The following is a 14941-nucleotide window of genomic DNA, read 5'->3' on the forward strand; positions in this document are numbered from 1 at the left end:
TATATTGTAATTAATGTATTCGACAATTTTTATTTTTTGTCAATTTCATCATCATACCTATTTATATATACAAACTGATTTGCAACTTATTCTATAAAAATAAAAAACTAAAAGGCGTCACTTGAGAAACTACAGGTGCAAATTAATTTCTCTATATCTTTCTTTTTATTTCGAGTGCAAATTGATTTCTCTCTTATCTTATTTTTTGTATTTTTTTATTTTTCATCTTCCTTTTTTATTTATTACAAATTAATGGTTAACTACTTACATTTTTTGATTTAAAATTTATAAGTGAATTATTTATAATTAATTAATTATATATAATTTAATTTTAATTATTTTTAATTTAAGTAATTATAATATTTCCTGTGCATCGCACGGGTAGGCGTACTAGTACAAGTAATAAATGGGAGTTCTACTTAACTGATTCATTTCTTTCTCTGTTAACTATTGATACCACTCTCGGTATTTGTAGTCGAATTCTGATTTTGTAGGTACATTGAACGATCATCAATCGCTAAGGTCATCCATCATCTATTAACTTTACGTGTGAGCCAGAAACAAATAATGGATACAAGTTTTTTACAAGATAAAATGATTTTCTATAACATTCAGAATTGAGTTAAATAACTCCATAATTATTCTGGTATATCTGCAAAGAAGGCTACCACAACCATTGATGCTCCTCGTCGGCGTTGCTGAAGTCACTGCTCTCTATTTATCATCGGGCAATCGCCAACGATTATGTCGAAGCCTGTTACCATTAGACGAGAGACACAAAGTTTAGCAAAATTAAAATGGAAGAACTAATACACATAATTGAAGAGAAGTTTTAACAAAATTGAGATGTAAGAACTAATACACATAATTGAATATAAATTGAGTGGGAACTGAATTGAGATTTTTAGAGAAACTAAGAGTGAACAATTGATTTGAGAATTTTAGAGAAACTGAGGGATAGAGGGAGGAAGCAAATTCATAGTACATAAAAGATTTTTAAAGAAATTGAGCATGCTGCATAGGGAACCAAACGAACTCTGCAAGGCGTGTTGCATAGGGAACTAAACGGTTGAAAATTTTATTTTATTATAAAAAGATATTTTTACCTAAAATAAAATGTTTTGGCGGGAAAATTTTGGAAGACAATTTTGTTTTAGTATATTAGTATAGATTTTCCATTATCATGGATATAACACAAACAACCAAAAGTATTAAAATAAGAGATTTTAGGCTCCTTGTTGTTCCATAGTTCATATGGAGTTTCCCCATGTCTCTGAGTTACGAACTATCTATTTTGGACATAGCATGTTGTGTTGACACCTTTAGCCCAAAACTTTGGTGGCAGCTTTGAGTAGACTAGCATGGTCCTTGTTGTTTCTTTCAGTGACCGATTTTTCCTTTCTACTAGGCCGTTCTATTTGGGAATTCGTGCTGATAAAGTTTGATGAGAATGCCTTTGTCTTAGCAATATTTCTTCATGATTGAATTGATGAATTTAGTTCTATCATCTGAATGTATTGCTACGACATAAGTTTACTTCTCTGTGCCGAGTCTCTTTATCAACTTTGGTAGCATCTCTGGTGTTTCACTTTTCTTATACAAAAAATATACCTAGGTAAATCTTGTAAAATCATCAATTAAAATTAAAATAAATATTTACTTTCTATCGTTTAAACTTATTGAAGGGATTTTCCTAAATAGATCCATGTGCAAGAGCTGACGCGGTCCTAAGTTATGTGAGCAATTTTTCTTTTGAAGAAAGCACAAGTTTGCTTTCTTTGTTGACACACTTCGCATACTTGATCTTTGAAATACTTTACTTCTGGCAATCTGATCACTATTTTTATAGCAACAATAACTGCAACTAAACAGTGTAATTGTAGTACGAAAACAGCAAGCAGAGTATCGTATCCACAGAGACTGTAAAACGAAATCACTATATCTACTTCCTAAACAGACTCTCACAGTATGCAAGTGAAACGATTATGAAGGAGATTTAATAAACTTAAACTAAAACTCAAATAGCAATAATTAAAAGATCGTAGTAAAAATCAAATAATAAAGACAACTGATCCTAGGGTAGTAAATTCATTAACTAAATCCACATAATAAATCTATTAATCCTATGTACCAGTTTAATCCAGTTATGATGAGAGATCACTTAATTAATCAATTACTCTCGCTAGAGCAGCAACGATCGTAGATTAGTAAATTATCTATCTCCGTTAGGTCTCAAGAAAATCTACTAACTCCCAATAGCTCCTAAGAATAGCTCCCTATGATCCACCTATCTCCGCTAGGTCTCAAGGTTAAAATCATATCATACATTCCTGAATCCGCTAAACAGTTATCTCCGCTAGGTCTCAAACCGAATAGCTAAACATGCAAACTATTGATCAGATAATTCACAAGAAATTAAGCACCAGGAATTATGAATCATAAACTGGAAGGCACAAAAGTATTAACAAATAAATCACATAAATTCAATCAACTATTTACAAACCCTAGAATCAGCTAAACGAAACTAGCCAGACATAATAAAAGAAAGCATAAACATAATTAAATTGAACGCAATTGTAAAAACTAAATTAAATAAAAACTGAATGAAAACTATTGTAGCGACTTGAATCTTCAATCTTGTGGAAATCCAATCCAAGCAGTAAAAACTGGAAAGAAATAAATTCTAAAGCTATGAAATTGAAAAATAAAAGTTGGGACCTGAAAAAGGAACCCTGAATAGGTCAAAAGAGGACCTATATATATAGGCACAGGGAATAAATACAGTATAGAGCTCGAAAATACTGATAAAATCCGAAAATCCCGCAAAATCCCGAAAATTCGGAAATTCCCGTCGGGTACTATTCACTGCTGCGCGCGACTTTCTTGTTTCGGCCATATCTTTCTCGTCCGAACTCGGATTTGCGAACCGTTTGCGCCTACGAACTCGTATCGAGACGAACTACAACTTTCATTAAGATCAACAGTGCCAATTCGAACTCCATATTTCTGTAAAATTCATCAAAGTACGAGCAAGTAACATATTTCACAATATAAAACAATTTAAGCACAAAACAATCATCAAACACTCAATTTCCTATAAAATTAACATCATAAGAACACTAAAAACCATGGAAACATGAGTGTTATCACAATCCTTCTACTAGTACTTGGCCAGTTTTTTGCTGATGGTCTTGAAGTTGAGATCATTGAGTCTTTGGTCCAACTTAGCTCGTTGCTGGTTTGCGTGACTAGACATGTGCCAGACTAACATTCACTCCATAGTGCAACATAGAGGCTTCCATGACGATTTCCAGTGAGAATTACCTCTCCCGAGCTGTTCTTTGTTGATCATCTATCTTTAGAAAACTGTACAATATACCATCATCATAGAATTGACCAATGCATAACAAGTTGTGCTTTAAACCTTTAACATATTTAATATTTTCGATTAAAGCATTTCTAGAAATTAAAGTTCCAATACCCTCGGTGTAACCAACTGAGTTATCACCAAAGGTTACCTACGACCCATTCATGGCTATGATGTCTATAAAATATTATATTTGAATCTTGTCATATAGGTTAAATATCCGTTGTCCAAGTAGCATTCTTTATAGCTCGTTGATTTCTTTATCTTATTTTCAATTTACCCATCAGTGCAACCTGCAAAACTAAGTCTTAGGTACCCACTTAATATTGAGTCATTGAACATTAATTGTCTCCTTTGGAATCCAAATCTATCTGATTAAGAGTGTGTGCTGATCAGGATAAATTTGTTTTCCATTAAAATCTATGTAAACGATTTTAGGCTATTTCAGTTTTGCCTTAGGTTGTGGCTATGCAGTGTGCTCTATTTACTATGTCTGAGTGCTATAAGTGCATCAGTGTATGCATGTTGGTGATCATAAACAACATAATGGTGCTTAGGGTGTGGGTGATGTTTGTGAATGTTTTGATTATAGTTCCTGACTTTAGGTGCAATCAACTTAGGTTCTCTCAACTGAGGCTGCCTAGGTTGATTATACATGTGCTGAATAGCTTGAGGCTGCCTGATTTGATCAGGTCTCCTAAGGATTTGAATCTTAGAGCCTTCTAGTGTGTAAATAAGAACTTTACCCTTTTGTTTAGGTGGAGTAACCTGAGGCTTTATATTAGCCTTAACATATACAGTATCAGTGCTGGTGGAATCATTATATCCAATTTTGGACTGGATCTCATCTAGTTTTTTAGAGGCTCTGTTAATCGAGTCTACTATAGCTTGGAGACTCTGCTCTTTTGTCTAAGATGCAGTGAGTCTGTCAGCAAGCTGGCTCATCAGCTTATACATTTCATGACCAGCTTTGTGATTCTCAATCAGCAGAGCCTGAGCAACATTTTTATCAGTGGGGTCATTTAGCTTCTTCAAGAGTAATTGCTCAGATGTTGCTGACTTTGAATCAATTTGACCGTTAGCTGACTGAAGTCTTTCATTCAGCTAGGCAACTTCAACTTGAGCTGCTTCATAGAGCTTGCACATCAATCGGCAATCTTCCATGATATGTTCCAGTTCTTCCTACTTTGGGATATTTTTCCCCTGACTCTGAGTCGTGGTTAGATAGAACTTGTGTGCTAGAAATATTAGAAGTTACCTCAAGCTCATCGAGCCTATTCTCATAGTCGACCATGCAGTTATTGTTGTTTGATTAACAGATTTCTTCAATGGCCATGAATGTCTGACTATCACAGGGTGTCATTCGAGCTAGAGTGGTTGTTGTTGCTGCTTTCAATATCTAACTTTTTTTCAGCAATCATAGCTTTGCGATCAGCATATCTTTTCTTCAGCTTAGCTTTTAGTGACCTCATTTCCTTTTGGCTCAATTCGGGGCAGTCCTTCTTGAAATGTCCCTTCTCTCACAGTTGAAGCACTCATCATCTTTGTGCTTGCTGTCTGATGTGCTGGGCTTGTCTTCAGCATTATCATTGTTCTTTCGATCAATGCGATTCATGTCTTGGTGATTCTCACAGTAGAATCTTTTGTACTTGTTCACTCTTGAGTCCATCTTGAAGAATCTTCTAGACATGAGGTTTATATACTCTAAAAATTCATCTTTAGACATTTATTTGTTGTCCTTCTTGGCTTAGTTGACTTGGATTCCTTTGACCTTGACTTTGATTCACCTTTCACTGCAATCGCATCAGCAATCGCATGGAATCTCTTCTTCAATCTCAACATTCTTTGACCGTCAAGCTTTTATTCTAATGAGATCATACACATCAGTCTTTAGTGTGGCCAAAAAATTGTCAGTAGATAGAGTGTTGATGTTTGGTGAGCGCTAATGACCAGTGGCATATAGCTTCCATTCATCAGTAGGCAAAGCTGAGAGAACTTTCAGATTCAGTTCCCTTTGAGTATGCTTGTTCTTATAGAAAACTGTAAATTATATCATGTGTTCAATTTCTTATAGTTCAGGATATTTTACTCATTTTTTCCCTTCACATATAATTAACCAAGCATTAAGATATTAGGGTATAATATATATATATATATATATATATATATATATATATATATATATATATATATATATAGGGGTGGGCTACCGTGAGAGCACATCTTAAAATAAGAAATAAGAGCAATTTTTAATGTATGAATTTTATATAGAACACGTATGAATTCGCTGTATAAAGGTATGAATTGTAAAAAATAATTTTTTGCTACCTTTGGGATTCGAACTCAGGACCATAAATCCATCCAACAGGATTACGAATCAACCGTAGATCTTGATAATCTAAGGGCTGAAAATGATTCTTATTTTATATATATATATATATAAACAATTTCTAAAATAAAAACACTTCTTAAAATATAAAATATAAACAATTTCCAGCCCTTAGATCATCAAGATCAACGGTTGATTCGTAACTTTGTTGGATGAATTCGTGGTCCTGGGTTCGAATCCCAAAGGTAGCAAAAATTTATTTTTCACAATTCGTAACCATGTTGGATGAATTTGTAACCCTGTTGGATAAAATTCGTATATTAAAAAATGTTTATATTTATATTTTAAGAAGTATTTCACTGTAGCCCTCCCCTATATATATATATATATATATATATATATAGGGTTGGGTTCCTGTAGTATCCAAGCTTATAATAGACCCCTAGATCCCATTCTTGACCACACATTTATACTAGATCCCTAAACACTAAACCTTTAATACTAAAACACTAAACTCTAAACATCATTAAACCCTAAACACTAAAACCTATATACACTAAAACCTAAAAACTAAACCCTAAACACTAAAATCTAAACATCATTAAACCCTAAATACTAAAACCCAAACCCTAAAATAAATACTAAACACTAAACCCTAAAAACTAAACCCTAAACACTAAACCCTAAACACTAAAACACTACACACTAAACCCTATACCCTAAACCCTAAACACTAAAAATCTAAACACTAAATCCTAAACACTAAACCCTAAACCCTATACTCTAAACCCTAAAAACTAAACCCTAAACACTAAACCCTAAACACTAAAACACTACACACTAAACCCTAAAAACTAAACCCTAAACACTAAAAACCTAAACACTAAAAACCTAAACACTAAACCCAAAACCCTATACCCTAAAATAAAATATTACTATGTGTATATAAAAAAGAAGAATGCATAATCAAGAACAATAAAATGCATATATTATTACATGAAAATGCATAAAATATTAACTACACATAAGTTTTTTTTGGGGGGTGGGGGGTGGGTCAGCAATCAGAAAATCAGTTTTTGAAAAAAAAAATTTGGGGGGGTGGGGTGGGTCAGCAATCAGAAAATCAGTTTTTGAAAAAAAAAATTTGGGGGGGTGGGGGGTGGGGTGGCGAAAATACCTGATTTATTATAATGAAATGCATTTTTTGTATAATTTAATGCATTTTTATGTGAAAACTTTATGCATTTTTGTTTGATTTTATATGCATGTGAAACATGCCTATTTTTGGGGGGTGGTAATGGGGATGGTTGGGGGGTGGTGTGGGGTGGGTTGGGGGGTGGTGTGGGATGAGGTGGTGAAAATACCAAAACTGTAAAAATCAAATGCATTTTTTTGTTCAAAGTTATGCATTTCATGTGAAAACTTTATGCATCTTCGTGTGAGACTTTATGCATCTAAAATATATCTATTTTGTGAAAATCAATTTTTTTTTAATTATTAATTCCGAAAATTATATTTCAATTTTATCCCTCCAGATTTTACCTTGGAATGCTTGAAAGCTCCTTGCCACGTGTCACCATCTTGATGCGCCACATGTCATAAATGTGTGGTCAAGAATTGGACCTAGGGATCTATTATAAGACTTCGATATATGATATATATTTTAAAAATGCATTTCATTGTTTTTATTAAAATTCGTGTTATTTTTTTTAAGGGCGGGCGACAAAGTATTTATTTATTATTTGATGTGGGCAACCAAAACATTTAATCCTCTTTTCTGCTACCGCTTGAAGAGGCATGAGCACACCTCTACCGCCGCCCGCCGCGAACGCCATGAACATCGTTGCAGGCGCCGCTCCCATTAATCTCAAGAAAGTGCTGATTACGGGGGTGAGCCGCGGCCTCGGTAAAGCCCTAGCACTGGAATTGGCCAAGCGCGGCCACACCGTAATCGGCTGCTCCCGCTCGCCGGAAAAGCTTTCAGCTCTCCAGTCCGAGCTAGCCTCCGCCTCGGACGGCAAGAGCAACGCTGACAAGCACATCTGCATGAATGTTGACGTGGTAATTCCTTCACTAAAAATGCTTCTCATTCATTTTTCTAATTTTATTATCTGCTGTGATCGTTTACTTCTTTTTTTTTTTTTGTTTTTTTTTTTCTATATTTGCTGTTAATTAGAGGTCTAATCGTAGTGTTGAGGAGTTGGCGCGTGCCGTGGTGGCGAAGAAGGCTGTACCTGATATTATTGGTACGATGAGGCACTAACGGTTTTATTATTGCGTCCGAAATATTCTTCGTTTTTGTTGGTTCAGATAGTTATTTTGTGGTTCAAAGAGAAGTATTTTGGAGGACATTCTTTGAGTAGTTTTTTTGTGGAAATGGTTCTCTTTTTGAGATATTTTTGGCTACAAACTATGGACATTTTTTGTTCCTGGACGAGTTTCTTTTTATTTTGTGTCATGTGATTGTTCTGTCATTTTTTGTAATGTAGCCGGAATATTATCATGGAGCTGATGTTTGTTGGCAGCATGTCGAGGTGGGTAACCTTGTGCAATCTCTTCTGGTAGAGATATAGCATTTTGCAGAATGCTATTGAAATGTCATGTTTTTGTTGTGTAAAACACAAATAGTTTATCTGCAAGTTGTAAGCATGCCTTAGATATAACACTTCAGAGTTCAGTTAGGACGTATCGGAGATGGCTTAAATGTAATTTTGAACTGTGATAGATCAGTTGAGTGAGTGGGACATGCCTGCAAAGCCTTTTAGATACAGTATATCAGAGAGGAATCACAATTTATTATCCAGCAGCACTTTTAAGTGTAATCTTCATTAGACTGTATTAGAAAACAAACAATCTAGATTTGTTTGGAAGGGCTTCTATATCTTTGTACTTGAGTTTAGGCACGGTGATGGCTTCAAGGAAAAACATTATTGTCATAACTCATAACAGTTCAGGCCACTCCCTGGTAAATGATTCTAGTACTGTCCAAAGGTGAACAACAAAATAGATGCATCAAGAACTTAACTTCTCAGATTTATGCTTGTAATCTCTGCTAAGCTGTTTCTTTTTTTTTTTTGTACTTTTTTTTTTTTGGTTTTCTGTGAGTGGTGTGTCCAGAGAATTATAATTGTTTGAGTAGCACCTTTTTCTGGTTTTGCTTGATGTCAATTCATGTGGTTTCTTTTATTCACAAATTCCTCTCGGTATATAAGGTGTACATACTCCTAATAAATCTATATTGCTTCATGTGAGAAGTAATTGACACAACATTACTTTAATTCTTCACTAGTGTTGGTCTTGTATTCAGTTGGATGTGAACCCATGTAGTTTTTTTATGTGGTTCCTGTATTTCTAAATTATGTGGATCAATACATGAATTTTTTCTAGTGAACAATGCTGGGACGATAAATAGGAACAATAAAATATGGGAGGTTCCAGAAGATGAATTTGACACTGTCATTGATACGAACATCAAGGGTACCACAAATGTACTACGCAACTTCATTCCAATTATGATCGAGAATAAGCATGGGATAATTGTCAACATGTCATCTGGATGGGGAAGATCTGCTGCTGCACAGGTAATATAGGCTACTGTATGTGTATTTTCCCCATGATCTTATATTTGCAGGCCTTATATACATGTGTATGTACTACATTTTTTTATTCGGCGTGTGAATATAGGTGCTACTTCAGTTGTTAACTCGTAGTGGCTGACTACATAACTAATTAAAGGATAGTTGCTACATTGTTATGCTTTAATGTGTTGTTGAATCCTATTTTATAACTTATTCCACGTCAATGAACTTCACCTGAAAAACCACATGATCAGGTAGGCATTCTAAATGATACGCATGTTGAGCATTTCTTAGTTTAAGTCATTAATTTCATTAAGTCGATCTGTATCAAATAAATGTATGATGACCAAGATTTGAGCTCTAAATCTCAACCCCTAAGTTCCTAGATTGTAAGGTCCTCTGTTTTGGACAATGTTACTTTTTTTTTTTTTTAACCAACACCCCGAAGGGTGAGGGGTTAGGCAGACCCCCAACCTGTAAATTGGACAATGTTACTTATGGGGTGAGACTTTATGAAAAATAGGTGGCTCCTTATTGTGCTTCAAAGTGGGCAGTAGAGGGTTTGACAAGGTCAGTTGCGAAGGAGCTGCCTCCTGGAATTGCTGTTGTTGCGCTCAATCCTGGTGTAATTAACACCGAGATGCTTCAATCATGTTTTGGCACTTCAGCTTCTCTATACCCGACACCTGAATCATGGTACTCTCTCTCTCTCTCTCTCTCTCTCTCTCTCGGTGCATCTATTGTAATCTTATATTTTGTGAATTTCTTCTGTTATTATATATATGGCTTAAGTATGGCCAAGAACATATGCTTTATTATCTTTGTGGTTTCCCTTGCTTAATGACCACATTTCTTTCCTTTTCAATTCTAAAACACTTTTTTGTTCAAAATGCTCATGCAAGTTCCCATTTTATATTGTCAAGATAATAACCTGTTGCATCCTCATGGCATAAGGTGTCTTATAAAACTATGCATTCTCTATGTTTAAGGGAAAAACCCTATGAGCATTATCTATTTTATCTGTGTTAAGAAGTTTTCGAGGCAACATAAGAAACCATTGAGGGTACTATGCTGGTTCATTTTATTAGAAACCATGGGAGGTTAGGATGGATGGGGATCAGTGATTCCACACACTAGTGGAGTGATTGGAAGAGTGATGTGGGAGAAGGGTTTTGGCATTGGTAGCATAAGTTTGGTGTCAATGGGGTGACTTAGCCATGCTTCCATTATTCTCTGGTAGGTTATGGAAGTAATTTAGGTAGTTAGGTAAGTAACATCTGCAATGTTTTAAAGTACGTTTTGTAAGGTGAAACGTTTTTCTTCTGCTTCACAATGCATAAGTTTCGAAATGGAGTGAGGCGGAATAAAAAAAACGGAATTCGTAAAAAAACACATAAATTATACCTAATGTCATAAAAAACATAAAAACATAGCAAATATTCCAAAATACATAAAAACATGAGTAAAATTTTGAAGTAGCCAAAATGAAGCATAAAACACAATTTATGGTCACACATTGAAAAAACACAAATTTTGGCCATTTTTATAGCTTTGGGACGCTTTTGCCCTTAATTGGGCGGACTGGGTAGGGTCAGACACGCGGGTCGCGTGCCGGGTCGGGTTAGGCACTTATGGCACTATTAGTGCCATAAGTGCCAAGATGGCACTTATGGCACTAATAGTGCCATAAGTGCCATCGAAAATCCAAAATAAAACCAAGTAAAATAGTCATTTTGGCACTTATGGCACTATTAGTGCCATAAGTGCCAACGAAATTCAAAATAAAACTAAGTAAAATGGTCATCAGCACAAATACAGAAACAACAACATCATTTAAACCCTAAATGGAACATCTAAACCCTAAATGGATAATCTAAACCCTAAATGGAACATCTAAACCCCAAATGAATAATCTAAACCCTAAATGGAATATCTAAACCCTAGGGGGAAGTGTGCACTTATGGCACTTATGGCACTATTAGTGCCATAAGTGCCATCTTGGCACTTATGGCACTAATAGTGCCATAAGTGCCTAACCCGACCCGGCACGCGACCCGCGTGTCTGATCCTACCCAGTCCGCCTCATTAAGGGCAAAAGCGTCCAAATCAATAAAAATGGCCAAAATTTGTGTTTTTTCAAATGGTGGACAAAATTTGATTTTCATTCTTCATTATGGCCATTTGGGTGGATTGTTTCTAAAAACATGGCAAATAATTCAAAACACATAAGTTCATAACTGCTATTAAGTGTTTAAAATCTTAAATTAAAGTCGACTAGATGAAGAAGAGAGGAGCGCATAGATGAAAAAGAGAGGAGCACAGAGAGTTGACACTAGTTGCTGCTAGGTTTTTCTATTTTTAAAACCTTTTGACCTTTTATTTTTATTTTAATATGTTAATTACACTTGAATTATAAGTGTCCATTTAAATTAGGGTTCAATTTAACTACGCCCATCTATTTTCGCACCTAATGCCCTGAAGCCCAGTTTAATTAAGTTCAGAAAATCAGAAAACATAACTAGGGTTTGACGCGGAGCCTCGCAGCGCCTCACACCACCTCACCGCCTCGGCAAGGCGGAGGCATACGTTCAGGGGGGAGGGGGGTAAACGGCGCATGAGGAACGGGATTCTGCCGAACCGCCTTGAAGCGGTGTTTTTTTTCGTTTTTTAAAACATTAAACATCTGAAGCCTCCATCTTTATATTCTCTCTACCAGACATTGATCAATGCAATTACTTGATATGTGAATCGGCTTCGGAAAGGCAGTAGGGAAGGATCCTTTGAGAGATATTGGTAGAGATACACAAGGCACCAACTAGTTAATTCATCTGTGTGGAGAATAATCTGTAGGAATTAGATCAATAATCAGGTCTAATAAGCATGAAAAATGGATTTCGGATTGGCAAGATTATTTTCTTGCCTAATTTACATCTATGTAATTAATGGTTTATTTTTCTATTGCAATCGGCCTAAAGTACTATCTTTCTGTTTCTCTCTATTGGCTCTTAACTATAGTCTGTATCAGTTAGGGGAAGTGAAGAGCAATTTTTAAAACTTACTTGTACTGCCAGGTAGTTCACAGAGGAATTAAGTGATTATGGTCAAAATTTATTGGCTGTCAAGATCCATTGGGGCTACCACTACTGTCTTTCTTTGTTTCACTGATTTGATCTGAATTTTGGTTTCCTTAAATGTCCCTTTTCTTCGCTGGGCTTAAAAACAGTTGCAAGTTGTAATGGATATCGATCTGTTGTATTAACGTCTTTTGCTGTTTGATTTGGCAGGGCACCTAGGGCAGCTACTCTGATTCTCCACCTTACAACGGCTGACAATGGTGCACCGCTCACCGTGTGATACGAGGACATGTATGCTAGGTGTATGAAGAGTAAAATTCATCTTGTTTTGTAGTTTTAATAAAGGTAATAGATAATTTGTGTGTAGGCTAGTGCCCTGAGAAAATTTATTTCCGCTGAGTGCATTTTAGTTTCTCTAGGACTGGAGAAAGAAAAATGTAGTGTTTTTTATGGTTTCAATATTCTCTTTGATCTCGAAATTGCCTGACTTTCTTCTTTTGCGGGTGAGCAAAACCGATTTAGTTCTGAAAATCCAAATCAAATTTCTATAAATTCGGTTCGATTTGGTTTGGTTTTGTACGTAAATGTTGGTGATTTTAATCTCTTAGGTTGAATTAGGAATGTGAGTTCTCATGGATCGCGAATCACTCCCCAGCCCGAACCCCTCCCTCCCCAAAAAGAAGAAAAATAAAGTTTCAAAACAGTCGCCATCCCCCACCCCCAACCTCGCCGCAAAAACCCATCACAATTCCCCCTGTTTTAGAACAGTGCCCAAATGAATCAATTTGACCCAAATTTAATCAAATCGAAGGTTTCGATTCGATTTGCATATACAGTTTGGTTCAATTCTGTTTGGTCTACATAGTTTTAAATCGTTCGAATGTTCTGCTCAAGTTGGGAAAATAAGGCGAGAAGATGATTCATTTGGGTAACTTGAAAAGTTATTGTCTTGGGAAAAGTTTTTAAATAAATTGCATGCAGCATGCATGCAGTCACTATCAGATTAGTTAGCTTCTTTGCGTTTGGTTAGACGCTTGTGTGTGAGTTGGCTCACACACCTCTCTCGTGTACTAGATCAGTATAAAAGGGAATAGGTGTTGTATTCTTCATTTTGTGATGTTGAATAATAAAATTCCCCTTTTCCAACTCTTTCTGTTTTTCAATATGGTATCCAAAGCAAAATACTTCAATTGATCTCCTTCCCCATCTTCAATGGCACCTCAAACCAAACCACTCTACACTCCACCTCCATACGAGGATCCATCCAGTCCCTACTATCTTCCTAGCATCGATAACCGGGAGTTCAACTTGTTACTCAACAGTTGAACGGATCTAACTTCACAAATTGGAACCGTTTGATGATTATAGCTCTTACGGCAAAGAACAAATTAACTTTTGTTAATGGATCTATTGATCGACCTCATCCTTCTGATTTACTCTATCTGTAATGGCTTCGCTGCAATAGTATGGTGGTCTCTTGGCTTCGGAATTCGGTTGTACCAGAGATTAATTCAAGCATTATGTATATTGATGATGCTTCTCTTATTTGGAACGATCTTAAGGATTGGTTATCGCAGGGCAATTTAGCTTGAATTTGTCAGCTAAAATAGCAAATTCTTACTTTGAAGCAAAGCTCCAATGATGTAGGAGCCTACTTCACAAAATTTAGAGTTCTTTGGGATGAGTGTAGAGATTTACAGCCGTCACGGTGGTGTGTTTGTGATACTTGCCGCTGTCATAGCTTGCGAAAATGGAGTGAGTTTCAAATGTAGGTGTGTTCCATGCAATTTCTCATCGGTTTGAATTCATCATTTTCTCAAATTCGATCTCTAATAATATCTATGACACATTTTCCTTCTTTGTCAAATATATTTGTCCTGGTTTTGCAAGAGGAGCTTCAGAGATCAATAGATTTTGTTCCTCAATTACCTCAATTTGGCAATGAAACCGTTGGATCGATGATCAATGCCGCTAGTTATGCTAGAGAGAGAGAAAATAAAGGAAAATATTTGTGCACTAAATGTGGTTAAACTAACCACACTGTTGACAAGTGTTTTGAAATCATTGGATATCCACCTAGCTATAGGCGAAGTAGAGGTATATCTCAGGGTATTTCAAATGGAGAATAATGCTAGATCTATCAATCAGATGAGTGCACGTGATCCTGCTGTTTTGTCTAGAGGCAGCAATGTTATGATAGCTACTGAAATGGCACAGATGATCTCATTTTTACAAAGCCAGTTTCAGGCTGCTAACACTATTGCTATATCTTCTGTATCATATCAGAATATTGGGGATTCTTCTGGACCTGCAAATGTTTCTTCTCCATTCAGTGGTAGCATTACTCTTGAGCCTCTAATTTGTTCTACTATTGTAACACCCCGTACTTTTCCCTTATGTTGGGAAATAGTGTTAAACACTATTGAGAATACTGAGATGTCGAGATGTCAGATTATGAGTTATGTGTGGACAAGCCAATGATGGAATTGGAATGATGAGATTTGAGAAACGAGTCGAGCTAAAGATGCTGATTGAATTGAGTTAAGATTTTATTTTACTTTCGACCACCGGGAATAGAATTTCCGGATACCGA

The 14941-nt window shown here is 35.8% G+C and overlaps 1 protein-coding gene across 1 annotated transcript; it reads left to right on the top strand.

Moving 5' to 3' along the window:
* The first annotated feature begins 7438 nt into the window (after positions 1-7438).
* On the top strand, positions 7439-12827 carry LOC131023695 (NADPH-dependent pterin aldehyde reductase). Its single transcript, XM_057953263.1, has 5 exons — positions 7439-7757; positions 7873-7942; positions 9084-9277; positions 9798-9970; positions 12559-12827. The coding sequence occupies exons 1-5, from the start codon at positions 7494-7496 to the stop codon at positions 12626-12628; spliced, it is 771 nt and encodes a 256-aa protein (XP_057809246.1). The 5' UTR covers positions 7439-7493; the 3' UTR covers positions 12629-12827.
* Positions 12828-14941: the final 2114 nt, after the last annotated feature.

The sequence above is a fragment of the Salvia miltiorrhiza genome, chromosome 4 (genome assembly GCF_028751815.1).
Source record: "Salvia miltiorrhiza cultivar Shanhuang (shh) chromosome 4, IMPLAD_Smil_shh, whole genome shotgun sequence".
In the NCBI taxonomy this organism is placed as follows: domain Eukaryota; kingdom Viridiplantae; phylum Streptophyta; class Magnoliopsida; order Lamiales; family Lamiaceae; genus Salvia; species Salvia miltiorrhiza.

Bases quoted from the DNA above. Each gene is read 5' to 3' on its own strand.
- LOC131023695 (XM_057953263.1), top strand. From the start codon at position 7,494: ATGAGCACACCTCTACCGCCGCCCGCCGCGAACGCCATGAACATCGTT. The intron at 7,943-9,083 runs GTACGATGAGGC...AATTTTTTCTAG, and splicing joins GGCTGTACCTGATATTATTG to TGAACAATGCTGGGACGATA. The intron at 9,971-12,558 runs GTACTCTCTCTC...TTGATTTGGCAG, and splicing joins TACCCGACACCTGAATCATG to GGCACCTAGGGCAGCTACTC.